This window comes from Manacus candei, unplaced genomic scaffold (genome assembly GCF_025592945.1).
Source record: "Manacus candei isolate 608988 ecotype Guabito, Panama unplaced genomic scaffold, ASM2559294v1 h1tg000020l, whole genome shotgun sequence".
Classification (NCBI taxonomy): Eukaryota; Metazoa; Chordata; class Aves; order Passeriformes; family Pipridae; genus Manacus; species Manacus candei.
Genome location: NW_026138068.1, coordinates 3,650,050 through 3,675,117, shown reverse-complemented (window position 1 = coordinate 3,675,117; position 25,068 = coordinate 3,650,050). Strand labels below are relative to the sequence as shown.

The 25,068-nt window shown below is 51.9% G+C and overlaps 1 protein-coding gene across 2 annotated transcripts; it reads left to right on the top strand.

Annotated features, from left to right (window-relative positions):
• The first annotated feature begins 5,274 nt into the window (after nt 1–5,274).
• ABCB9 (ATP binding cassette subfamily B member 9) lies at nt 5,275–20,321 on the top strand. Of its 2 annotated transcripts, none has more exons than XM_051785458.1 (12): nt 5,275–5,350; nt 6,902–7,592; nt 7,950–8,064; nt 8,957–9,087; nt 10,291–10,496; nt 11,415–11,612; nt 13,163–13,291; nt 14,808–14,996; nt 15,554–15,727; nt 17,074–17,233; nt 17,328–17,464; nt 18,595–20,321. In XM_051785458.1, the coding sequence occupies exons 2-12, from the start codon at nt 6,980–6,982 to the stop codon at nt 18,916–18,918; spliced, it is 2,376 nt and encodes a 791-aa protein (XP_051641418.1). In that variant the 5' UTR covers nt 5,275–5,350; nt 6,902–6,979; the 3' UTR covers nt 18,919–20,321. The 2 variants fall into 2 exon arrangements, with proteins under 2 accessions (XP_051641418.1, XP_051641419.1); XM_051785459.1 differs by having other exon boundaries at nt 5,289–5,350; nt 6,905–7,592.
• The last annotated feature ends 4,747 nt before the right edge of the window (nt 20,322–25,068 follow it).

Sequence of the window (25,068 nt, the reverse complement as noted above, 5' to 3'; positions counted from 1 at the left end):
TGTGGCTGGCGGGCTCTCCAGGGCTCCAGGAGCGTGGCAGACCTGCTGCCACACGCCGGGAGTGAGAGCTGCCGGTGGGGAAGTGCCAAGGAGGCCAGGGTGCAACCTGATCCCTGTGCTTGGCTCGGCTCCCTCCCCACACACAATGGGAGCTGTGGGCGTGTGTTACTTCCCAGAACTGAAGCTCTGATGGGTGTATTTTTGCTGACAAAGGTCACCCAAATGTTCTGGCCAGATGACATTGCAGAAGGGAGTTGTGGTGGGTTTTGCAGCAGCGGTTTTGCTGGGCTGGGTTTTTGACTGTGCCTGTTTGGGTGATATTACGGCATCACATTGATTTTTTGGATGGTTGTTTGCGCAGGTCCTTTTCCCGAGACAAGTCAGAGCAACACACACGTCCTCCTTGTGACTGACTACTTCACCAAGTGGGTGGAGGCTGCTCCTCTGCAGAAGAAAGATCCCTTATCCGTGGCTAAAGCCCTGGCTACCATTTTTTACAGGTGGGCTCCTCTGTTGTTGGTTACATTGCACTTCTGCAGTGAGATGGGGAGCGCTGGGATCTGTGTTGAAAAAATACTTGGTGTCCTCAAGATGTTTCCCCACAAGAGCAGGAACTCCCCCTTCTACAGGAGAGACCATGCAGTGCCTCTCAGTTGCTCTTTATAGGAGAGCCTGTTATCCTCGTTACAGGGAGGGGAGAAAGAAGCAGGATTGGCTCTCCGAGTAGCCCCGAGGCCAAGAGAGCTGTGCCCCAGTTCTCTGCAGGAGCTTTAAAGCCATTCCCTCATCCCTCCTGGAAAGTGTTCATTTTGCATTCACATGGCACATGCCACCACGTGACATTGTCCTTGTGGAAAACTCACGGGGCCAGTGGAGATTTGCATTCAGAGCAAGAAACTTCTCTTGCTTCTCCTCCTGCCCTATCATTCAAAGGCAAACAGGCTTGGCTGGTTTGGAACAGATGGAGCCAGCAGACCCCTTTCTGCTCGTGGGGAAGTGGGGTCACACCAGCCTCATTAGCACCAGCCCCACTGGAGGGTCTCTGTCCCTTTCATATCCCATTTGCATCCATGAAGAGCAAAATCCTCTGGCTCTGCCTCAGCTGATGGAATAAAACCAGTTGTGTGTCCTCTTCTTGTTCAGGTTTGGTGCATCCAAGAACATTTACACCAGTCAGAGCTGGGACTTCTGTGAGGAGGTAGGTCAGGGGCTGGGTGGTTCAGGGAGAAGCCACATGACCTGCAGCAGGTTTTTTGGGCAGCAGGTCCTGCAGGCAGAGTTGCAATGTGCCATGTAGTGGGGGTGAGGAGCTGATGGTGCCTTATCCTTGTCCCAGCCCTGTTGGGAGTGGGAGGTGATTTGCCGGGTGATTTTCACCCTGGCAGGGATTTAAGGCAGTGGTTCTGTGGTGCAAGACCTCCAGCCTCTCTGCTGAGAAGGAAAGGTCCTGTGAGACCATGTGCATGAAATCCTGCCCTACCCTGGGATTAACCCAGCTTCACAGTGCTGTGGAAAGCTTCAGGTGTAGAAACAGTCATTGCAGAACCTTTTCTCCGGCTCTAAATTTTCTGGAGAGCTGTTTGTGCTGCGCAGCATCCCCTGGCATGGGGAGGGGGCCGTGGGGGCTGTGGAGGCTGCTGTGGTGCTGATGGGCCGTGTTCTCCGGCGGGCCTGGCCCTGCCTTTGCAGGTCAGCCGGCAGCTGTGCGAGCACTGGAACATCTCACAGGTCCTCACCCCTGCAGACCCCACTGACAGCCTGGATGACCCCAGTGCTGAGGTGCTCAGGTCCTCCATCTGCAACATGGTGAACGAGAAGCCCAGTGAGTGGGATGCCCACCTGGACCCCGTGCTCTTCCATTTCCGCACCTCGGTCAACTCAGCCACCAAGTACAGCCCCTTCTTCCTCATGTTCAACAGATACGTGTGCCTGTCCTCAGAGGTAACTGCTCGGCCCAGGAGAGTCTGGCAGTCTTGTCACTGGCGTGGTTACAGAGTAACACCCAGATCTGTACCTTGCAGGTGGATTTTGTCAAGGACTCTAAAGAGCAGGGGTCTGGTAAAGCCGACGGCCTCCCACCCTTCACAGCCACGGTGCAGGAGCAGCAGAACATGGTGAAAGAAATTGTAAGTTTTGTGGTGCCTTGAAATCATTTTGCGGCCAAGTCCAGGGCAGGCCTGAGAGGAGAGGTGGCAGGTGGCACCTCGATGTGGTCCAAGGGCAGCAGGAGCAGAGCTGGACCCTCTGAGGCAGCACCACAGGGAAGCTGGTGGTGTTGCTGCTCAGAGGTGGGTGATGAAAGACGAGGGACTGGCTTTCCCCATCAAGAGCTGTGTTCCAGCCTGCCCAGCCCTCTGCCTTGTAATATGCATCTCAAATCAGCCAAGAGAGTCCCTCCTCAGGCAGGGACAAGGAGCCTTCAGGGACACGCTGTGTAATTACAAAGATAAAAGAAACCCTGCCTCAAAATGGGAGGAGTTTGAGGCTGCCATGAGGACTAGTGGGCCAGTGGGCAAGGAGAAACAAGGTCACCATTCACTTCCTGACTGTCTCTGACATGCTGAGTGACCTTGGACAGCTTGTTTAGTCTCTCTGTTTCTTGGTTTCCTAACTTAAAAAATTACCTCAGTGTCCCCTGTAAAGGGCTTGGTGAGCTGTGTGCCAAAAAATCACAGGCAGGGCTCAAGTGCTTTGTTTGCTCAGTCATTTCTTACACTCAGGCAGGGTTATGTGGTTCTCTGTGAATTACCTGGACTGTGATTCTTCTTGCCAGGGAATAACAGGAGTAATATGGGGCAGGAGGGAAGAGGCCTGGGAGCTGAATATGTGGGATCCATTCCCAGCTGATCCCTTTGGCAGCTCAGGCTCACTAGCTTGGCTCCCTTGTGAAATGGAGATGCACATTGTGGCACAGGGCAGGGAGAGCTCTGTCCTGTCCATGAGGGAACTGTTGGGGGTCAGTGACTCACCTGCAGCCAGGCCGGGATTGGGGCTGTCACTGAGGGAAGGTGATAAAGTTCCCTGTGGCTCTGTGGCACTCCAACCTAGATCCCCTTCTGCCCTCTACTGATGGAGAACTAGCGGCTCCCCTGAGCACGGCCGTGGAATTGCAACTGTTTAACGTGAGGTCTCCTGCTGGTTTGGGGTTGGTGAGAACAAGGCTGGAAAGCTCTTGCCCCTGGGTGTATCCAGCTGTGGCACAGCCTCAGCTCACCCAGCAGAGCTCTGCACTGGCTCTCACTCACTCTTAGCATCTCTGATGAGGAGAGACTGTGGGAACTGGGCCTGGTTAGTCTAGAGAAGAGAGGACTGAGAGGGGATCTCATCAATCCAAGCAAACATCTCCAAGAGGTGTCAGAGGATGGTGCCAGACGTTTTCAGTGGTGCCAGTGACAGGAAAATGAGCAATGGCCATAAACTAAAACATAAGTTCCACCTCAACCCGAGGAAGAACTTTCCATGGAGGGTGGCAGAGCACTGGAACTAACTGGGGAGGTCATGGAGTCTCCCTCTTTGGAGACATCCCACACCCACCTGGACATGTTCCTGTGTCACGTGCTCCAGGTGACCCTGCCTTGGCAGGGGGGTTGGACTGGACGATCTCCAGAGGTCTCTTCCAACTCTGCAATTCTTTTATTCACCAAGCTGTGTGAGACAGAGTTGAGCTGATTTTGTGTGACACCTCAAAGCCCAACCTGTGCAATCCTCTTTCCAGGTGATTGCCAACATGACCACGGCCTACAACCGGGAGCGGAAGAGCATAAAGAGGAAAAGTCGGGGCCTGCCCTCTCTTGCCTTCAAAGTGGAGGACAACATGTTTGGGGGCAGCGCTGCCAGCTCCCTGAAGAAACTGAAGAAGGGCCAGTTTGTGTCGTTCCAGATCGAGACAGTCCTGCCCCCTGAGCAGAGCTTGTCCAGCGGGAAGAAAACCAGTTAGTCCCGGGTGCTCTTCGGGGGTCCTGCGGCGCCGGGGACAGCACGGACTGTCCCCAGGTTTGTGGTGCCTGGGAATGCAGGGTGCAGACATGCCTGCTCTGTCCTGGGAGAGAGGAAGGGGAAGGTTCAGACAAGGGTGTCTGTTCAGTCCCTTCCCGAGGTTTGCCCTTGGGCCATCCCTCCGACCGAGGGAGGAGGCACCATCCTCGTTTAGGTTTGGCAGGGAGAGACTCAGTCCTGCCAAAAAGCTCCACCTTGACTGTGGCTTGGAAGTTGCCCTTTGGGAGTAATTGCACCAAAGCCTGGGAGTGATCTGGGTGCACATGGGAAGAGAATCAGAAACCAGACCCAGCTTAGCCACGGACAATGTTTCCTAGAGCTTAAAAGTGTCAGCCTGAGCTGGAAGAGTCACTTCAGGTCTGACTGTGTTCCCAGGGGATGTGGGAAGGGCATGAAGTGAGCTTTTTTTTTTTTTTTTAGTTTTAAGCATTTATTAGCAGAAATAAAACCAACAGTAAAAAGTGATATTTATATTTTTGGTTATCCAGGCAGGTTTCCTTTGTAACCTCTCCAGAAACGGAGTGAACTCCAGGAATCCTGAAGTCTGTTCTGTGCTAGTGAAGGTTATAGGGGTGTTTTTAAGCCCAGCACTCCAAAAACACAAGGGAAGTTTGGGATAATGACACCACCCTGCCCCTCTGTCACCTGTATAGCCCACCTGGATGCACAGTTGCTGCCCAGGGAGGAGCACTTCCATCCTTCCAGAGCTAGAGTGGGAGATGAAGGGGAAAAATAATTTACAAGCTGGATTTCTTGGTTTTAATTGTGAAATAATTTATAAGCTGGATTTCTTGAAACTGGATCCCTCTGTGTTAGGGGTTAATTAAACCCCTGTCAAGCCCCTATTTAGGGTTAATTAAACCCCTGATGAGCCTCTATTTAAGGGTTAATTAAACCCCTGTCGAGCCCCTATTTAAGAATTAATTTAAAACATGATCTTGACCCTTTGTCCTGGTTGCTTTTAAAGCCAGGTCGTGTGTTGTATTTTCCCCTCTCTGCTGCAGAAATGAGATAAAACCAATAAAATCATATTAAAATTTTAAAATGTATATATTTTTGGGGAGGAAAAAAAAGCCCTTCTCTGGAGGTGGGGGGAATTCTGGGGTTGCCCTTGTTGCGTCGGGGCAAGGTTTACCCGTGCAGGGCCGTGGTGGGGGGACCCGATCCCCCAATTTTGGGGCTCTCCCTGCTCGGTGGATCCGTGGGCGGGGCCGGGGCCGCGCCGCAGGAGGGGGCGGGGCCTCGTGGGCGCGGCCACCGCCAAGGCCACGCCCCCCACCGACCTTGTTCCCGGGACGCGGCGCCGCCGGGTCCGACCGAGCTGATCCCACTGATCCCGCTGATCCCCCCGCCGGTAAGACCCGTCCGGCCGCGCCGGGGCTGAGCTGCCCCTGCGCTGAAAGGGGGGAGCCGTGTGTGCGTGTCCGTGGGATGGCGGGCACGGCCCTTCCCAGGCGTGTCCCCCCTCTCCCGTGGGAGCATCTCCTGCGGGGGGAAGCCGGGGTGCGGCCGGGGACCTTGGCCGGCTCCAGCTCGGGATCTTGGGACGCGGCTGCGGGTGGTGGAGAGCTGCGGTGGCCACCTCCTCCTCTTCCTTCTCCTCCTCCTCCTCCTCCTCCTGCTCCAGCGGGCCGGATCCGCGCAGCTTTGCAGCGGATGGCAGCAGCGAGCACCCTGGGAAGCGTGTCCTGCTCCTCCCTGGCATCCCCTCCATCCTTCCTTCCCTACCCACCCCACAAACCCCCGTGCTTTCCCCAGATTGCAGCCTCTGCCCCGTTTTCCTCCACTCTTTAGCTTTTCGTCCCACTTGCCCGCCCACCGAGCCGCTCTCGGCCAAGGGCGCTGCTCGTCCAGCGCCAAGGGCTGCCCTTCTCCCCGAGGTTTGGTTTTTGGGGGGCTGCGGTCACACAGGGCGGAGCGTGGCCGGCACATGGCACCCCCCTGTACCGGGCCTTCCGCACTGTGCACCGTCATGAGCTGCTTACCCAGCACAAATCTGAGGATCAGGTACCTCCCTCGTGCCAACGCGTGGCACCTCTGGGCATGGCACCGGAGCAGGTGAGACGCTCCCTGTTCTTAGAGGGCTTAGAGCAAGTCGAGCTTTTCGCTCTTTGCCGTGTCCGTTCAGGCCCTGCCCCACCATCGCTGCTGCTGGACAGACCCCCCGGGCGGCAGCAAAGGCAGTGTCCCGCCCCAGAGCCTTCCTCTCCCACAGGATGCAGCTGTGGAATTCCAACCCCTTTTTAATTTCCTCTTGGGTTTTTTGTTGTGTCACTGAACTGCACCCGAACTGTACAGTGGGTTTCATGGGCTACCCTGAGTTAATATCCAAAGGGGGCTGGGGACTAGAAGGTGTGGCAAGCTGCTGTATCTGTGGTTTATTCAGGTTTTGATCAGGGGAATCCATTACAAAGCTGAGCTGCTCTTCCTTCTGCTTTCCTGCGGTTTTGATTGCTCACTTTCAGCTTTGTCCCGGGAAGGGTGGGGAGGGACTCTGGGATCATGGATATCGGAGTTTAACACCTACCCGGCTCCGTAGCGCAGAACACGTGGGTTGCACAGATGGCATGGCAGCACCCGACTGCTGGGGACCGCCCGGCTGGCCCTGCAGCCACCACAGCAAACAGGGACAAATATTCCCACTGAGAAGTGCAGATTTCTGCTTTGGGATCCAGGATGGGTGAAGGCATCTGGGAGGGAAGTTTGTCTTGGTTTGTACTGCTCACTTTATGAAATACCTTGGAGTGTCTGCAGCAGGGAAGGGGAGGAAGGAACAGATTAGAGGTGTCTGGGGTCAAGATGGGCGGGTGGGGAGCTGGCACGGTTGTCCCCCCATCCTGCTGCCCTTTCCTCATCACCTCTCTGGGGTGAATAACAACCCCATCCCACTATTCTCTCCCCGCAGCAGAGGCCGACATGCCCACATCCTTCCTGTGCTAGGGCTGCCCCCCCACCCGGGTGCCCCCCTGTCCCAGTGCCGAGGATGCGCGCCTGGAAGGCGGTGGCCAGCACGCTGGCGCTCAGCGGGGCCGACGTGGCGGTCACCACCCTGCTCTACACCCACGGCCAGGGAGGCCGGAACGTCCTGCAGGACCTGCGACACTTCAACATCTTCAACTCGCTGCTGGACATCTGGGGGGGCTGCCTGTACCGCAGCTGTGTGCTCCTGGGGGCCGCCATCGGCGTGGCCACCAACACTGCCTATGGCCCCCGGCGCCTCAAGGCGTCACGGACCTTCATCGCTGTTGTCTGCCTCCTCATGGGCATCTACATGATGGTGAAGCTGCTGCTCTACTCGGAGGTGCGGAAGACCATCCGGGACCCCTGGTTCTGGGGGCTCTTTGCCTGGACCTACGTGGCGCTGGCGGCCACCTTCGGGCTGTGGCAGCTGCTGGCCTGTGTCACCTCGTCCCGCGAGGCACTGGGGCCCGGCTCCGAGTCCCACGCCGAGGTGGAGGAGAGCTGTGATGGGGGTGTCCCGAGGGACAAGCGGGAGGAGGCAGCCGGTCCCACCATCCATAAGCTGCTGTCCTACACCAAGCCGGATGCCTTCTTCCTGGGTGTCGCCTCCTTCTTCCTCGTCGTGGCCGCGCTGGGTGAGTGAAGGGACCCAGGGGGGCCATGGTGTGCTCCCATGCTCACCAGGAGGGAAGGAACCATGGTGCTGTGTCTTGGAAGCACCCCAGGATTGCTTTTTTGGGGCTCCTGGGTGGCCACATCCTGCACGGGCTGGATAAAATATGCAGTGGGGCAAAAAAATGCTATAGGGGATAAAATACGCTGAGAGTGCAACATCCCCACGTGCCATTAAGGGCTGCACCTCCTGAGACATCTCATGTGATGACTGATATCTCCATCATGGGGATGGGGTTGTGAGAGTTGGGAATACAAGTCCTGTGCCAGTCCTGTGCTGCAGTGGGGCTGAATCTCCATGTCCTGTGCTTGTCTGGCAGGAGAGACCTTCCTGCCCTATTACACGGGGCTGGCCATCGACGGCATCGTGGTGCAGAAGAGCATGGACCGGTTCTCCACGGCAGTGCTGGTCATGTCGCTGCTCGCCATAGGAAGGTAATCGCAGGGGCTGGATCTGACCATGACAAGGAGGAGTTTGGGGTTTTCCCACAGGAGCTTGTGGTGGTGGTAGGCACAGGCAGCCACTCCACCTCACTGTCACCAGACCCCAGGGGTGCACTTCGATGTGTCTGCACTGTCACGGCGCAGAGAGGCCATGGTGACAGTCACAAGGCCTTCGTGTAGCTCTTCCTGTCCATCTGCTGGTGGTGGGGGAGCAGGAACAGACAGAGAGAACAGGGAATGAATTCCCTGGGTGTAAGAGTAGAAGACCCTTCTGGAAGATTTTACTATGAGAAGATTAGGGTTTTTTGCTTAAGAAAGCTTTCCTGCCTGGAAGAGGCATCTTTCCCTTGAGGCAGTTTTAGCTGTTTTCTCCTCCTGCATTCCAGAGAAACTCTCTCTGGTATGAGAAAAAGATAAGTCTTTGCAGAGGTGTGTGAAGGCCCCACAGAGGGGGGGCCAGGGATGGTAAAAGCCCTGAGAAGAACAGAGGTCATGTCTTTCCCCAGGACCTGGTGTTCGAAATACCATTAAGATTAACATTTTGTAAGTCCAGTGTTCTCCACTTTAGAAATAAATTTTCCTACAGTCCTCCCACTGCCTGGCATTTCGGGGGTACCTGTGTGTTATCTCACTTCACACTGGGGAATGCTGTCCCGGCAGCGCTGTGTTCCCTCCCAGAGCTCGTCACTCCCAGGGTTAAGACCAGCCATCGCTGTGCTGGTGGCACCCAGGAGGGGTGTGGGCTGGTTTAGCTGTGGCTTCCCCAGGTGCCAAGTGGTGCCAGCACAGCACTGCCCAAGCCCTTGGCCTGGCGTGGGGGCGTGTGTGTTGCTGAGAGCGGTCTCGTGTCCACTGGTCTATAACGTTTCTTATCTGCAATTAGCTCATTTGCCGCAGGTATCCGGGGCGGCGTTTTCACGCTCATATTTGCAAGGCTGAACATCCGCCTTCGCAACTGCCTCTTCAGGTCGCTGGTGTCTCAGGAGATGAGTTTCTTTGATGAGAATCGCACAGGTTGGTTCCTCTCTCCCCTCTGGATTTGCTCTAACCCCTCTATTCCGTCCTGGAATTTTTGCCCTTGGCTTGCCCAACCCGCGTGCAGCAGATCATGGGCAGCCAGAGGCAGCACCTCAGTGCTCGTGTTTAGAAATAGAGGCAGAAAGCTCTTCCCTTTTGGTTGCTTCCCACTGTGGGGCTGGGACAGGATTGCCCAGCACCCTGGGGATATCCCATTGCCACGATCAGCCTGATATCCAGCAGTCCTGGGGCTGACGTGCTCATCTCCAGTCGTCCCCAAAACACCTACTTTCCTCCTCCTGTACCTCAGTCAGTCTCTCCTAGTCAGCCACTCTCTAACTCTGCTCCAGGCACCGAAAACCTTGGATGTGTGAACCTTGCTGGGTGTGCTTGTTGCTTTCCCTGCTCGAAGTTCAGTGCTGTCCCAGGCCATGCCACTCTGGTGTGGTCCCAGCCCACTGTAACTTTCACACATTTAATTTTACCTCAGCGGTATTTTTAGTTTTGAGGCTGTTGCCATATTTAGCAGTGACTGCAAAGTGCCTTGGTAGCTGAGGACAGCAGAGATGTTATTGTAAGTGGGATATGGGTAACCCTGGACTTGCACAAAAGCATGGGAATTCAGCTGGACTCAAACACAGGCCAAGTATTTAGGAACTCAGGCTGGCTGTAACACTCAGCTCCACCAAAGGGCATCACCAGAGCTTCACCCCTTAGTAGCTGGACCCATATCTTCAGGTCCCTTGGATCAGCTCCAAGCTGTGGGGCACATGGCTAAATTCAAACAGCCATCTCCAAAGCCCCATCGTACTCCACAGGGTGCCCTGAGCCTGGCCCTGGCTGGTCCCACCAAGAGGGCAGGATGACCTGCTGCCCATCTGCCTGCCCACAGGGTGCTCTCCGGCACAGGGTGCAGCCAAAGTCCCCGTTGCTGTCCTGCAGCCATCCTTGGTGACCCAGGGATGTGCCTTCAGGTGCATTTCCTGTCCCTTGTGCATGCAGCTCCTGTGTTCTGCTTCGCATCCACAGCGGTGGAGGGTTGCTCCCCTTCTGTGCCACCCTTCAGACCCCCAGTGAGGGGCCAATTGAATGGGGAGCTCCATCTGGCCCCTGACAGGGGACGTGGGACACAGTGAGGCAGTGACCTGCGGTGATGACACGTCCCCTCTCTCCCCTTTCCCCAACCCCTCGCTGCTGCAGGGGACGTCATCTCCCGCCTGACGTCGGACACGACCATCGTGAGCGACCTGGTCTCCCAGAACATCAACATCTTCCTGCGCAACGTGGTGAAGGCCACAGGGGTGATCTTCTTCATGTTCAGCCTCTCCTGGAAGCTCTCACTCGTCACCTTCATGGGCTTCCCCATCATCATGCTGGTGTCTGATGTCTATGGGAAGTACTACCAGGTAGGCAGGAGCAGCTGGCATTGCCATGGTGTGTCACAACGCTGGGCTGTTCCCCACTGTGAGGCTGTCATGGAGGCTGTGGGTGGATTTGGAGCTGGTGGGAGTGATGCTGGAGTGCTTTGCTGCCAGCAGTGGGAGCAGGAAGGCAGCATTAAATTTGTGTGGGCAGACAGGCATAGCCTGGGCTCTTACCTTGCTTCATACTCAGGAGTGGAAGCATCTCAGATCTGACAGGAGAGGGGGCTTGGCTGTAGGATGTCCTGTGTGCACCTGCCTATCCTCGTGCAACCTCTCCTTTCTTTTTGGAGTGACTTGGTGGGAGTTAATGCAGTGCTGAGCTCCCTCCCTCTGCCTGGGACTGGTGTGGGCCAAGAACTGTCCCCCTTGGCCAATGCCACGTCCCATGGACCATGTGAGTCCTGCACTGCTGCTCCCTGTGTCAGCTGTCGGTGTTTTCCACTGTGCGCAGGTACTGCCAAAACAGAGTCCTCAGGTACTGCCTCACCCAGGCATGGCCCCTTCCGTAGGACCAGCACTTGTGGGAGGAGTGGATATGAGGTCTCCAGACCTGTCCCTGACTTGGAAACTCCTTGGAAGAGTTCCTGGGCCAGAGCCCTTCAGGACACTGGGAGCAGCAGCTCTGCCAGGCTTCCCAAGTGGCCCTGGACATGGCACTTTACCTCCCGCAGCCCAGATGCCTTGGGGAGAGCACAACGAATCTGCTCTCCTCCTGACACATTCCAGGTTGTCCTGAAGTGTGGGATATATCCCAGTGCTCAGCCTTCTTGCCCATGGCCTTGAAAAATGTCACTGTGCTGCCTTTTCCCGAGCCCAGCAGAGCCTGGGGCAAGCAGGGAGATTTGTCATGGGCATCCTGGCACCTGCTGAGCCCCCTCTGCCTCCCCTTGCTCCCTGCAGAAGCTCTCCAAGGATGTGCAGAGCGCCCTGGCCAAGGCCAACAACACGGCCGAGGAGACCATCTCTGCCATGAAGACCGTCCGCAGTTTTGCCAACGAGGAGACGGAGGCGAACGTGTACTGGCAGAAGCTGCAGCAGGTTTACAAGCTCAACAAGAGGGAGGCCTTGGCTTACACCTACTACGTCTGGTCCAGCGGGGTAGGTGTTCCCTACATGGGCCTTGGGATGGGCAGGAGAGTTGCTTCAGATCCCAAAATGCACGTGGTTCTCCTCCGCTTTCAGGGATCCACCTCCAGCGATCCTCTGTCTCTTTGTTATTATTATTTTCACACATCAAAAAATTATATCCCCTTCCACCTCGGGGCAGCGTTGTGTCGTTCCACCGACCTGCCTGTTTTCTCCTGGAAATGGGAATATAATTGATAAAGTGCTCAAGGTCGTGGAAAAGCCCGTGGCTCGGTGGTGCTGCATTGCGTTCCTGTGCCAGCTCATCCCCGGGGCTCCGGCTGGAACAGCCGCCGCGTTGGTTGAGCTCCTGCTCGGGATCGGAGCTTCTCCATGTGTGGGTGGTGGCAGGGGGAGGCTGCTGGGCTTTGGCTTTGGGCTTTTTTTTTCCCTGCAAAATGCTTTTTCACCATTCAAGACCAGATGGTTTGGGACTTCTCCTGCACTGGCTGTTAGTAACTAAGGCTGTGCAAAATCCCCGTGTGAGGCTGCCCTTATCTCTGCACGTTCAAGGATGGAAGTAGTCTCTGGTGATGGGTTTGTGAGTTATGGTGCTCTCGTGCAGCTGTGGGAGGCTTTATGGCTTCCCAAGTCTGGAAGCAAAATTGGAGTATTATTGGCATTGTTTCTGGGCTCCAGGTGAAGCCAGAGTGTGAACTGGGTCAGCACAGATCCTGACAAGGCTTAGGCGGCAAAACCCCTCAAAAACTGCTGCTGCAGGGCTCACATAGAAAGAAGCTGATGGATTTAGCACAGCCCTGGTAAAGTCTTTCTTGGAGGGAACACAGGATCCTAAGGTCACCTCATGGAGAAAGGAATTTTTTTCCCCAGTATTTTTATCTGTGTGAATTTACAGCCTGTGCTGCAAATGTCACACAGGGCACCAGGGCATCGCTGCTTTTCGGAGCGCCCGGGCAGATGGAACAAAACCAGCTGAATAAAAGCAGGGGCTGGTATTTGTCATATGAGAGCTCATCTGTCTCCCTTCTAGAGTAGGTGGAGCCCCCCCACTGATTTCAGATGAGAGCTGAGGTTATCCTTTAGGGACTTGTACACACAAGGAGGATATTCTGCATTAACTCTTGGCTTGATTTTGTGTTCTAAATTAAAGTGTGTCATGCTCATATAAGAGAAGGTTTATTTTAGCGGTGAGGTGAGTGCATTCCTTGGATAATTTGAGCGTTGATTATTATCCTTGAGGACCTTAGTCCAAGAGAGAAGTTCATGAGATACTCTGTTATTTTATATAAATTCTCCCTCCTTGGCTGTTATCCCTCTGGACTTCTGTTTTGCTGAAAGATGCCAGCCCAGCTCCCTAAATCAGCCCATGTACTTGAGTTGTTTCTCCCTTCTCATATACATACTCACTGCTTGGGGTTGTCAGCTGTGCTGTCAGGGATCCTCAGCTCAGGGCTCAAAGAATAAATGTTAGCATGTGAATCGTGGGCTGTTGTGTGAGTAATTACAAACACACCAAAATATCAGTTGTCCCTGCTGATTTGGAGGTGTTTTCTTGCTTTCAGCTGACCCTCCTGGTGGTCCAGGTCAGCATCCTTTACTACGGTGGGCACCTCGTGATCTCAGGGCAAATGACAAGTGGAAACCTGATATCCTTCATCATTTACGAGTTTGTCTTGGGAGATTGCATGGAGGTGAGTCTGTTTTATCACAGAATCATGGAATGGTTTGGGTTGGAAGGGACCCTAAAGCTCATCTAATTACAAACTCCCTGCCACAGGCAGGGACACCTTCTACTATCCCAGGTTGCTCCAAACCCTGTCCAACCTGGCCTTGAACACTTGGAGGGATGGGGCAGCCACAGCTTCTCTGGGCAACCTGTGCCAGGGCCTTACCACCCTCTGGGCTACTCCATGTCAAGCTGATGTTTGTCTCAGAAGGTCCCAGGGCAGTTGCAGGTCTAGATCCAGACCTGTGACACATTTCCTTGGTGCTCTGGCATCACCAGAGTGGGGATTCTCCCCTTTGCTCCCCATTCCTCTCCTGCTGTGGCCTCACCACCTTAATGTTCCTGAAGCAGCTTGTCCCCCAGAAAGGCAGCTGGGACCAGAGGGGTCAGGCTGGCCCTGCTGAAGGGCAGAGTCCTGGCTGCCTCCCAACCCAATTTCCTGGCATGAAGGATGCAGGGATTACAAAGCTGCCTGTTATATTTCAGGCTTCATTAAAAACTTAATTATATTACTTTTTTTTCCCTGTCCCTGGAATAGGCTGCAAGCTGCTGCACTGGCAGAGCTTTAGCAAGATGGGACTGTGGGTGGGATGGTAGAGCCCACCCAGGGCTGCCTTCCCCTCACAGAGGCGTAAGCTTAGCTAATCCAGGCAGAAATGATCCAGTTGAGGTTTCCTCACAGCCAAGAGTGGTTTTGGTGGTGCTTCAGCCTCTGTGTAGGGGCAGAGCAGAGCTGGAGGCAGCTCACCCAGCTCTCACCATCTGTTTGGATGCCTGCAGGCTCTGGAGGTGCTGTCAGGCTGTGGCTTTGGTGTGGATTTCATGTGGTCTGGGTTTTTTTTCCCCCTCCTGATGGGAGGGGCAGTTGCAGTACAAACTGTTCTGCAGCTCTGGGTTTAATATTGAAATTTCCAATGTGGGTTTTATTCCAGGGAAGCCAGTGTCAGCATGCAGAAGTTGTAGTTGGGAGACGGTGATGGTGAATCCCCTAGGACCATATTCCAGCCTTACCAGCTGCCAGGCACTTGTCTAGAAGAGCCTAGCCTGGAGCTGCTCTGCACTTGAGACGTGTGCTGGGGAAGGAGCAGAACCCTCTGGGGGCTGGTCTGTGAACTCTGTTCAGCCATTGCACTTGGGAGCTGCTGGTCTTGAGCAAAGAGAGATGAGGGGAGGATTTTGTTGAAGTTTGGGTCATGTATCTCCCAGCACACGTCTTCTCTTCCCAACCCATGTGTTTCCTTCTTCTGTTACCCTCCCAGTGTACCCATGCACAAAACCCCCTTAGATGTCCTTTTCCCTGGATTGCCCATATATCCCCTCCATATCCTGCAGAGGGGGAAGAGTTTTCTTTTGCTACGTCTGATGACTGTAGTCAGTGTGAGGTGAGAGAAGACTTGGGAATGCTTCAACCTTTCTCCTTGCCAGTAGCACTGACTGACTTCTCCATCACATGGGTCTCACTGTTGCCCCTTCCCTTCCAGTCCATCGGCTCCGTGTACAGCGGGCTGATGCAGGGGGTGGGAGCTGCTGAGAAGGTGTTTGAGTTCATCGACCGCAAGCCCACGATGGTGCATGACGGGTCCCTGGCCCCGGATCACGTGGATGGCAAGGTGGAGTTCAGGAACGTGACGTTTTCCTACCGCACTCGCTCCGCGACGCAGGTCCTCCAGGTGAGCCCCGCGGGCGCCGCGCGCTCCCACCACGTGCTGCTTCTCCACCACGGCCATAACTGATCCCCAGCCCTTGGGAAGTGTCAGCTGCCTGATGGAGATACGTCAAGGCAGGCTCAACATATGCTGGAAAACAGCTTAAAAGGAACAGCGGGTGTTTCGGGCCAGCCTTCCTTACAAGGAGTGAGATTTATCAATAAAGCCCTTGTTCCCCGCTCAGGCATTAAACATGTCAGCGTGGTACGGGGCTCTGTGCCAAGCTGCCTCGGACTGTTTCCGTGGGAGAGGAGCTGGGATCATGGGAAGAGGGAGGCAGCAAAGAGGTTAGTTTGCTTTGCAGTTTTTAGAGGACCTGCTACATCAGCAGGCGAATTTGATGCAATTTGGAGGCTTTTTGCTTCCTCAGAGCCAGGAGAAATGGCTGATGTGGCACATCACCGAGGTAGAGGGTCACCGTGGCCAGATTTTGGCTACTTTTCTGGTATAGTGCCCAAACTGCTGCCCCAGGAGCCTGGGAAGAGCCCAGACCTGAGCACGCTCTCCCATCCATGTTGCAGAACGTGTCCTTCACTCTCCACCCCGGCAAAGTGACGGCACTGGTGGGTCCTTCGGGGAGTGGGAAGAGCTCCTGTGTCAACATCCTGGAGAACTTCTACCCTCTGCAAGACGGGCAGGTGCTGCTGGACGGGCGTCCCATTAACATGTACGATCACAAGTACCTGCACTCCGTGGTACGAGCGACTGATACGTGTATTTTAGCTACACCCGTGCTCAGAGGGGATGGATGGCAGTGCTGCATGTTGCTTTGGATTTGATCTGCCAACTTACTGAAGTGTCCAGAAAGCTGGAGGCTGGAGGTGGTCCAGGAAGTGAATTCAGATAATTTGTGGGGGTGGAAGCAAAAGGGATGGAGTGGTTTCATAGGGAGGGGGAAGCCTTCCAAAAACAGAACAAAAAACATGGTTTGTTTTATATTTTTTGGCCGATGCAGTAGAAATATGTTTTTGGTTGTTGGATTAATTATCATCTAAATTGGGTTTGGGATAAGAGTTTTTGCATTCCTCCAGCGCTTTCTACCTTTAAGATCTTAGAGTAATTCTCAGCTCAGGGGGAGTTAAACCTCTTGGGATCCTGGCAGCAGCTGGAGCACCAGAGGGGCTGGGTGGTTTGCCTTGGAGAGGGGTCCGGGCCCCTCAGCTCTGGCCTGTGTGTCAGTACAGATCAGCCTTCATCTCTGCAAGTAACTGCCTCCTTTGTTTGCCCCCAGAGCAAATGGCCTCACCAGTCAGCAGGAAAACCTGAAAACAATTGATCAGAGACAGGCTGGAAAGCCAAAGTCAGTGTGACTAATTTACATTCCCTGCCCGTACAGAGGGAAAATCAAAAGACAAGCTAATCTTTCAGTTTGGAAAGCCTGGTGTGGTGTTAGGGGCATGGGGAGAAGTCAATTAAAATATGACCGTGTCCCCCTGGCTCTTTTCCTGCCCAGTTCTGAGCAATAGTTTGGAGGGTTTGATTTATTCCAATATCAAGGGTTTGCTAAAGCAGATTGAATATGAGAGTGAGCTGCAATGGCTGTAAGGCAGGACAGAGAGGCTGTTGCTAAGCAATTAATGAATTGCAGCAGTTATGTCCCCAACTTGCTAATTTCGGATTAAAAATTTCAAGAGGGCTCATTCACATGGCCCAAGTGGGATTAATGGCCTGCAAGAGCCTGGGAGTGGATCTCTCCAGCCTGATTTGTCCCAGCAACTGGTTTTCCATTTTGGAAAGAGCAAACAGTGACAGGAAGGACAGGTCTGGATCAAAAACACAGCAGGGTCTTGAAGGGGGAAGCCCATCCCAAGTGCCAACGTACCACCATTGCACAAAGTTTCTTCCCTGCAAAATGACTTCCCAGCAGGTGATGCAAACTGGGCACCCCATCATTAGCATCCTCACATTGAGGCACTTCTATATCTTGGTTTAATGGCTCTTCTATATCTTTATCTTGGTCCTTACTCAACAGGGAGAAATGCCAATGCCGTGCAGTGCATCTCCTGCTCCTGACGCCCTGCTCTTCCCTTCCTTTCTGCAGATCTCCCTGGTGAGCCAGGAGCCTGTGCTGTTTGCCCGCTCCATTGCAGATAATATTTCATATGGCTTAACTTCAGCCTCCTTCGAGTCAGTGGTTCAGGCTGCCCAGAAGGCCAACGCACACACCTTCATCACGGAGCTCCAGGACGGCTACCACACAGGTACCGAAGTCATCACAGCTCCATCCTGATGCTGTGCCTGGCAGCTGAACTTGGTTTTTGTTTTGACCCCTTCTTCTCTCTCTTGACCCAACAGAAGCAGGTGAGAAAGGGGCTCAGCTGTCAGGTGGCCAGAAGCAGAGAGTGGCAATTGCCAGGGCCTTGATCCGAGCCCCTCCCATCCTAATCCTGGATGAAGCCACGAGCGCGCTGGATGCAGAGAGCGAACACGCGGTGAGCGGGTGACTGGGATGTTTGGGCCAAAGAGACAGTCTGGGTTTGGAGGAAAGACTGTAGCTTCAATTTCCAGCCTGTTGACAAGCTTAGTCTTGACATGGTGCAGTCAGAGGGTTGAGTAAGATGCTAATTCCTTAGCAGGAATTTGCTTCCAACATTGTTGTAGTCACCAAGAAGGGAATAATCTCATGCTCACAGCAGCCAATGCCTGACAAACTTGATGAGATACAGGGTTCTCTGCTGATTTTTTAAATGTGGAAAGTGTTAATTGGCATATAGAGACTCTGTGCAGCCTTTTAGGACAGGATACAGAGGAAGACCCTAAAAAATGATGCTGTAGCAAGGACAGTAGGACTCCCTAAGCTCAAATCCCAGCCGAGGCACGAAGGAAGCCACATGTACAGGAAAGGCCCTGAGCTTCCAGTGAACTGGGCTGGTTTATCCGGCTGGGATGTGACAACCAAACAGCTCTACTAGCAGCAGTTTGGCCTCACTGATGTAATGACACAAGGGAAGGCCTGTTCAAGGCTGGGGTTTAAGGATGTGTCTCCCGGTCCTGGAGGACAAGTGCTGCTGACCCATGGTGTGGGGCAGCATGAGCATCTGACCTGGAGCAGCTCACAGGTCCTCAGACATATGTGGTGTCTGATGCCAGCTCAGGGCTGATTTTTGGCTACCCAGGGGTATCAGTGTGACATGTGCCCAGTGCCAGCCTGCCTGCCTTTAGACTTCAGTGCCATTGTATGTAAACTGGAAAAGAACTCTTTTGCTTTGCCTTGATACGCTGAGGAAACAGCCTCACTTTTCTGAACAGCTGCATTTACCAGGGATCAGCTTCCTGCAGTCCATGCCAGCACCACATGGCCTCCAAATCTGGGGCCCAGTTCTAACGAGGACCCAGCTGGCAGGACCAGACCTGTGTGCACAGCACACCTGGCCTTTTGGGCTGCAGCCGGGAGCTGGGATGGACACGCTGGTTCTGGCAGTGCTGCAGGGAGCTCTGTGTCCTCTGTGTGGCCACAGAGCAAACCTCCTGTCCAGAGGCTTCTGAACACAGACCACAAAGCTGCTGTTCTCCCGCAGCAGAGCCAGTGCTACTCAGGCACTAACGCCTTTTCTCCCCACAGATTCAGCAGGCGATTTACGGCGACTTGCAGAACCACACGGTGCTTGTCATCGCTCACAGGCTGAGCACTGTGGAGAGGGCACACAACATCATTGTGCTGGACAAGGGCCGCGTGGTGCAGCAGGGCTCGCACAAGGAGCTGATGGAAGAAGGAGGCCTTTATTCCAAGCTGGTCCAGAGACAGATCCTGGGGCTGGAGGGGGGCGGCACGGACAGTCGCCAGCCTGCAGCCCGGGGGGATTCTTCCAAGGAGGAAGAGTTCAGGATAGACCATTCCCTGCCTGCCGTGGCACAGGACGATTACAACAGCACGGCCCACAAGTGAGGGGCCGGAGGCTCGGACGCTCCCTGGATGCTGAGACGGAGGCGGTTGGTGCCCTGCAGAACACACCGTGCCCTCACCCCACGTGTCACACACCCAAACACACACCACAGACCCAGACACACACCATAGAGCTTCCTGCAGCGCAGTCTGTGCCAGCTGGGAAAACAGGGAAAACCCGAGGGAGCTGGGTCGTTAGCAATTCTCAGCAATTTCTACTGGGTTTCTTTTCTTACAACCAGTAATTCCTCTTGACTGGGACTTTTCTCCCATTGATATGCATGTGTAACTGCTATTAACTGTAATGGATGTTAAATGCATGCGTGGAGGGGAAGGTTGGAAACCCCTTCAGGAATTTCAGGGGGTGGCTTTTGTGGCTGGATAGAAAAAACGGTGACTGTAAAACAAGGTCCTGCTCCCGCTATCAATCTATGGGGCTAATCCAAAGTTGGCTGAAGTCTTCAGGGAGTTCCCTTTGGCTTTGGCAAAAACTGGATCACTCCCATGGAGCTGAATGCCGGGAGAGTTTTGCACTGAGTGCCTGCAGGCTCAGGCTCCCAACCATTGCTGCTGAGCTTGTATCATGTATTATCCATCCTTACTGGGACAAGCCAGGGGACTGGAGGCAGATATTACTTTCAGATTTGCTCTTGGTGCTTGGTGGGTGTTTGTTTTTAAGGATGAAACATTTTACCATAACTGGGTTAGGTTTTGGGGTTTGGGGTTTTTTGGTTCGATTTGTTTTTTAATGTAATTTGTATGCACTGTGCAGTGTCTGTCTGGCTCCAGCATCCACTGAAAATTGGTCTGTTATCTCAGAATTTTTTTTAATTCACAACCCCGGTGCTGGTTTGAGAAGAACACTGCTGAAGACAGGCATAAAACACTAAAAGACAGCACTTTATAAATCCCACCAAAGCTTTGTTCAGCTTCAGGCCGTGCTAGCGACTTCACTGCATGGGAAATCGGTACAGTCACTTTCCTTGAAGTCCAACTTCAGCTGCCTGAACTTTATAATGTGTTTCTTTGACTATAATTTATTTTAGTATGAGGGATAGAAAGAAATGTGTTACTCCTAGCCCTTTGGGGTAATGGCTCTGGCTTTGTAGTGTTGCCCTGCTATAGACCAGTGAAAAATCCTATGCAGCCAGGTAGATACTGTTGAAAAAAAATAGCATTTCTAGGGGAACACTGACTTCAGACTCTGCATAGTTAAGAAATTCTCTCAAGCACTTTAGCTCTCATGTCTTCTGATACTTGAATGCTGCTGCATTTTCATTTTCAGCGGGTTTGCATTTTTGTTATTGGCGATGTTTTGTTTTCATTTAGTGATGTTTTACAAACTCTAAATTTAGTGTCCTTGAGGAGGGATGCTCAAAGAATAAAATACTACCTCTGCCACTCAACGTCGAGCTCCTGTAGTGGGGGTGGTTTTCTGTATTCTGGATTTTCAAGGTGATGTTCATCTGAGACCGCAGCTGGATGCAGGTGCACCCCACATGTGTTCTGGCTCCCTTGCAGGGAATGACAAGAGGAACCTGCAGAGAACAAGGTATGTAAAAGACTTCAGTATCTGATAATGACTGTGAGCCCAGCAGTTGGTATAACCCGTTGAATAACTCGTTTTCATCCCAGATCCCCTTCAGAGTCAGTCTCACATGGAAGGACAGGCAGTCTAACCCGTTCTCAAAGCACAGCACTTCATGACTGGAATCTTTTCAGCTGCTTGCTTTTGTGATATGATAAAAATCTGTGCCTCAGAAGAAGAACAAGATGTCTTTTTGTCTTCCCTCCCTCCACTTAGGAAATCTCTGTGCCACTCTGAACTCCTCAATTCACCCCTTCAGTAAATGGCCATGTGTTCCTGCTTGATGAAAATTTGTGCTGTGGGTATGAGGAGGTTGAGGGTTCCACCCAGTGCTGGCAGGCAAGTGATTAATTGTGCATTTTTATCAGTACCTGGGAGGAGAATGTGGCCACCGGTTTGTGGAAGTGGAATTAATTTCTGCTTAATTGAAAAACTCGGGGGAAAAAAACAAATTTGATTACCTGGGAACTAGGGAAGCCAACTCACCCTAGGAAGGGCTGGTAGGACAATGCTCATTAGTACAGGAGATGCCAGGAAAGAGAATTTGATTGTATCCTGTGTGTCCCTCCCAGGCAGTGCTGCAAAAAGGGAACTGGAGCATACAGATTCGTTTTATTGCAAAGACTACAGTGAATTTCAGAAAGGGAACCCTGCTCCCCAAGCCTCTTGTGAGGATAATCCCAGCATTGTATTCCCAGGTCAGGTCCAAACAGCAACAACTGAAATGACACATTGGAAACAGCAGATTGTCTCTGCTGGTGGCACCAGTCCAAGCTGATAACAGGGCCTGACTTTGTTCATTGCCACAGGTGATGAATTCTTTCTTCTGCATCCAGAGAACTCAAGGCTACTTTTCCATTGAGCCTCTCATCTGGTGGCATGAACAGGTCCTTTTATGGCCCTGTTGGTGTGTGACAAGTGGATCTGCCTGTGTGCTAAAGCCATGAGGGTTTTCTTATGGCTTTGGAAGATGGGTGGGAGCTCCACACACCACTGGGGATCCAGCAGCACTAATCTAATGCAGATATTTCTGCTGGCCCAGTACAAACCCTGCGACTGTAGAGAAAATCCTGCTTTTCTAAATCATTCCAACTATGACTTCTTTTTGAAGTGAAAATCAGGGTCAGAGATGCCCATTAGCGAGACTAAGCCTGGCAGTAAAGATGTGCTTCCCCCAGTGCAGGAGTGGGAATTGCTCCAGTGCTGGAACATGAGCTGCTTCCTGGAGCTGCCCAGTCCCTTGAGCCTGGCTGCCTGTGGGCAGTCTGTGTTTCAGGCTCTTCTGGAAACACAGCCACTGTTCCCTCTGAAACCCTAAACTGTAGTATTTTGTGGCTGTGGCTTTGCCCAGAGTTGACATTTACAGGGGAACATAAACAAAATCAGTTCAAGAGCTTCTCCCCTATCTCTTCTGGAGATAAAAAGTTTCTTCTCAAAGGGAAGAGTCTTCACAGGGAACTTGCACGAGTTCATCTGAAACCTTAATTTGGGGGCACAGCTTGAAGGCTGTGCAAACTGGCAGAACTGCAAACAATTTGAAAGCACAATTGATTGCAAAGGTTGACTGTACATTCCGTGGCAGGTTGTTTTCCTCACTATTAATAAGCTCTAACCATTCCCTGTAATAGGCATAACCACAGCTTTATTTGATTTAAACATCAGAGAACACTATCCAAGATGAAATTCAAGAGCAGATCCTACAGTCCCAGCGATTCCCCTGGGATATGTATTTACCTTTGCACAGACAGGATCTGTGGCTGACTGACACAGTAAATGAGAACATGGTGATGGAAAAAACACAGCTGTGTTTATTCCAACAACTTGTCCCCTGGCACACCTCTGCCTCAATAAGCAACTGTGTGTGTGTGTCAGTGGCTGAGCTTTCTAGGCCTTCAGCAGGTCTGGAAATACCACAAGCAAACAGACAGAGTGTTTCTAGCTTAGGTTCAGAGATGTGTCTTAGTCTGGGGTGGAAAAATAGTATCTGCCTCTTCTACTCCAGCTTCACTGTGAGCTTAAGGCAAAGCAAATATGTGCAGGTACCTCAACCTGCTCCTCCCACCTGTGGCTCCCTGAAAGGAAGGAGTACAGCACAAACACTTAATTCCTGCTCTCTCTCAGACAGCAGATCTCTCAAACAGGAGGACTATTTCTCTCCCAGAATGCTGAATATGCAGGTCATTTCCATGTGTGAGGGAATCTGGATTGTGAAATCTAAACAGAATTATGGGCTGTAATTATTATATAGAAGGAAGTTAAATTGCAAATAACCCTGAAAACTTATCTGTACATTAAGCAACCAGACTAATAGGGGTTAATATGCACCAAAGATTAGATTTGCAAATTCAATGTGTATGTAACCAACCAGTTTTTCCAGGAAAAGAAAATAAGTTGTGAAGGTGACTTGCAAAATATGTCTGAATCTAATAAATATGCATGAGTACAGTGCTACTGACCATAAAAGGATATGAGGTAGCAGAAAGAAATCCAAGAGCAAGTTTAAATAGGGAAAAAAAAAATCTAACATCCTATTTAAACTAGTTTGGATGCTAGTTCTCCCCAAGACTGAAACCTGAGTCCTTCTTCACCATGACATGGTTTCCACTGTAATCTTCCCAATTTTTTTATTCAATTTCTCCTGTAATAAGAAATCTTGACTTCTGTACTTTGTCTGCTTACAATTTTAATGTTCTTGAATGCTGTCACCCTTCAAAAGAATTTCAGCAAAGGCAAATAGGAACTAGGGCTGGGGAGATGATAAATCTCAGCCTGCAGCACTGCAATATTTGATAATCCCTGTAGTCCAAAATCCTGCTTTAAATCTGCAATCCTTCATATTCTGTCCAAGTGATGTGCTGTCACAAAACCTTTATGTTTCATGAAGACTGGGGAATGGGAAGGCACTCTCCTATCTGTCCAAATAGAAAATATAATTATACAAAAGCAGCTGAACCCTATATTGGCTCAACCTCAGCTCCTTTTCTAGACAATTGGAGAACTCAATCACATGCGGTTGCTGATCAAAGTCCTTGAAAGCAGACCGGGTTTTAATGTAGAATCCTCTCCAAAATCCCCAGAACCCAAATTATCTACACAGGAAGAAGTGGGATTTTCAATGTATGTTGTACTTGAACCCAAATGAGTTATGTTCTTCCAGTGCATTTTGGGAGAACTTCATTGTTCTGCATTATGGAGCTTCTAATTTTAATACAGATTAGCATTGGCTAATTCAAATAATCCAGTCTTTGATGTCCAGAGCAGTAAACTTCCACCAACCCTATGCAACATTAGCAAAAATTACTTAAAGAAAAGCTCCTTAGGTGACTCTAAACCATCTTTCCCAACAGCATATTGACAATACAATTATTATCACTCTGTAGTGCCCTCCACCAGAGATTCTCACTCACAACAGCTCTGTGTGTTCAGTGTGAACTTTTATATTATTCAGTGTGAACTTTTCCTCTCCACTCTCACCTGCAACTGAGCAGTTATTATTCCTCTTTTTAAGTAAAAGGCACCATGGTTGAGAGAAGCTGAGAGCTCCACTCAGGATCACACAGCAAGGCAGTGGTAAAACTAGATTTACAACACGAAGCTGAGTCAGACTCTTCTAAACCACACTCCCCTCAAACCATTTATTTAGCTATGGTATGAAGTTCAAATCATCAACGTTCCTGGGAAGAAAGGACTTCTTTTAATCCCTCAACTAATTCCTCTGTTTGTGTGTGTATCTGAATGTGTGTTTGCATGTACAGATTTACAACAGGTTTAACAGAAAACTGTGACTCTGTCTGTTTGCTGGGCATGTGCAAATACGGGGTACGTGGTATCATGTTGGCAGGGTGACTATCTACTGGTTTTAAATAACCAGGTCGGGCTGTAGTGACTGTGCAAAGCCATGTCACTGCCTGAGGGCACAGCTGCTGACTCACCTGGAGCACAGCACATCCCTGCAACAGGCAGGTGTGTTCAGGTGGATGAGTGAACGCATGCCCGTATCTCTAATCACCTTCTCCCCACCCTCAGCAAGCTCAGCTCAGCTTCCTGCTGCACAAACTCTGTGCTCTTACATCCTTCTGAGTACACTCTGTTTGCATCAGGGCTGTAGAGTGAGCAGCCAGAAGGCCTGGAAGGCTTCCTCTAGCAGGGTCACCTTGTTGGCCGTTATTACCTGTGCATAATAATGACAAAGAGGGCTTCTGGGGTGGGGGGAGAGGTGTGGGGAGCCGAGTTTAATTATAGGACAAAAGAACAGCCATAAAGCTGTCACATCATCACTCTGTCCTGCCAGGAACTGCTGGGCCCCTTCCTGAATGTGATTGCAACATCATTGCATCAGTGATGGATTCAGTCACTATATGGCTTTTTTTTCTAGTTAGATCAAAATATCCACTCCAAATATCCATTCTGTACCCTGCTACCTTGGCTCATGTGCTCGTTCTGGCTCTCTGTGGTGTTACACACACGGAAATGAGCACACCCACACCCACATAGGTACAAAAGCAGGCCAGGAAGGTGGTGTCTGCCACTGATGCATATAACTTAGGCTCTGTTAACACAATTAA

Coding starts and splice junctions, on each gene's coding strand:
- ABCB9 (XM_051785458.1), top strand. CDS start 6,980: ATGCGCGCCTGGAAGGCGGTGGCCAGCACGCTGGCGCTCAGCGGGGCC. Junction 11,613..13,162: donor ACTACGTCTGGTCCAGCGGG/GTAGGTGTTCCC, acceptor TCTTGCTTTCAG/CTGACCCTCCTGGTGGTCCA. Junction 14,997..15,553: donor CCGCGACGCAGGTCCTCCAG/GTGAGCCCCGCG, acceptor TCCATGTTGCAG/AACGTGTCCTTCACTCTCCA.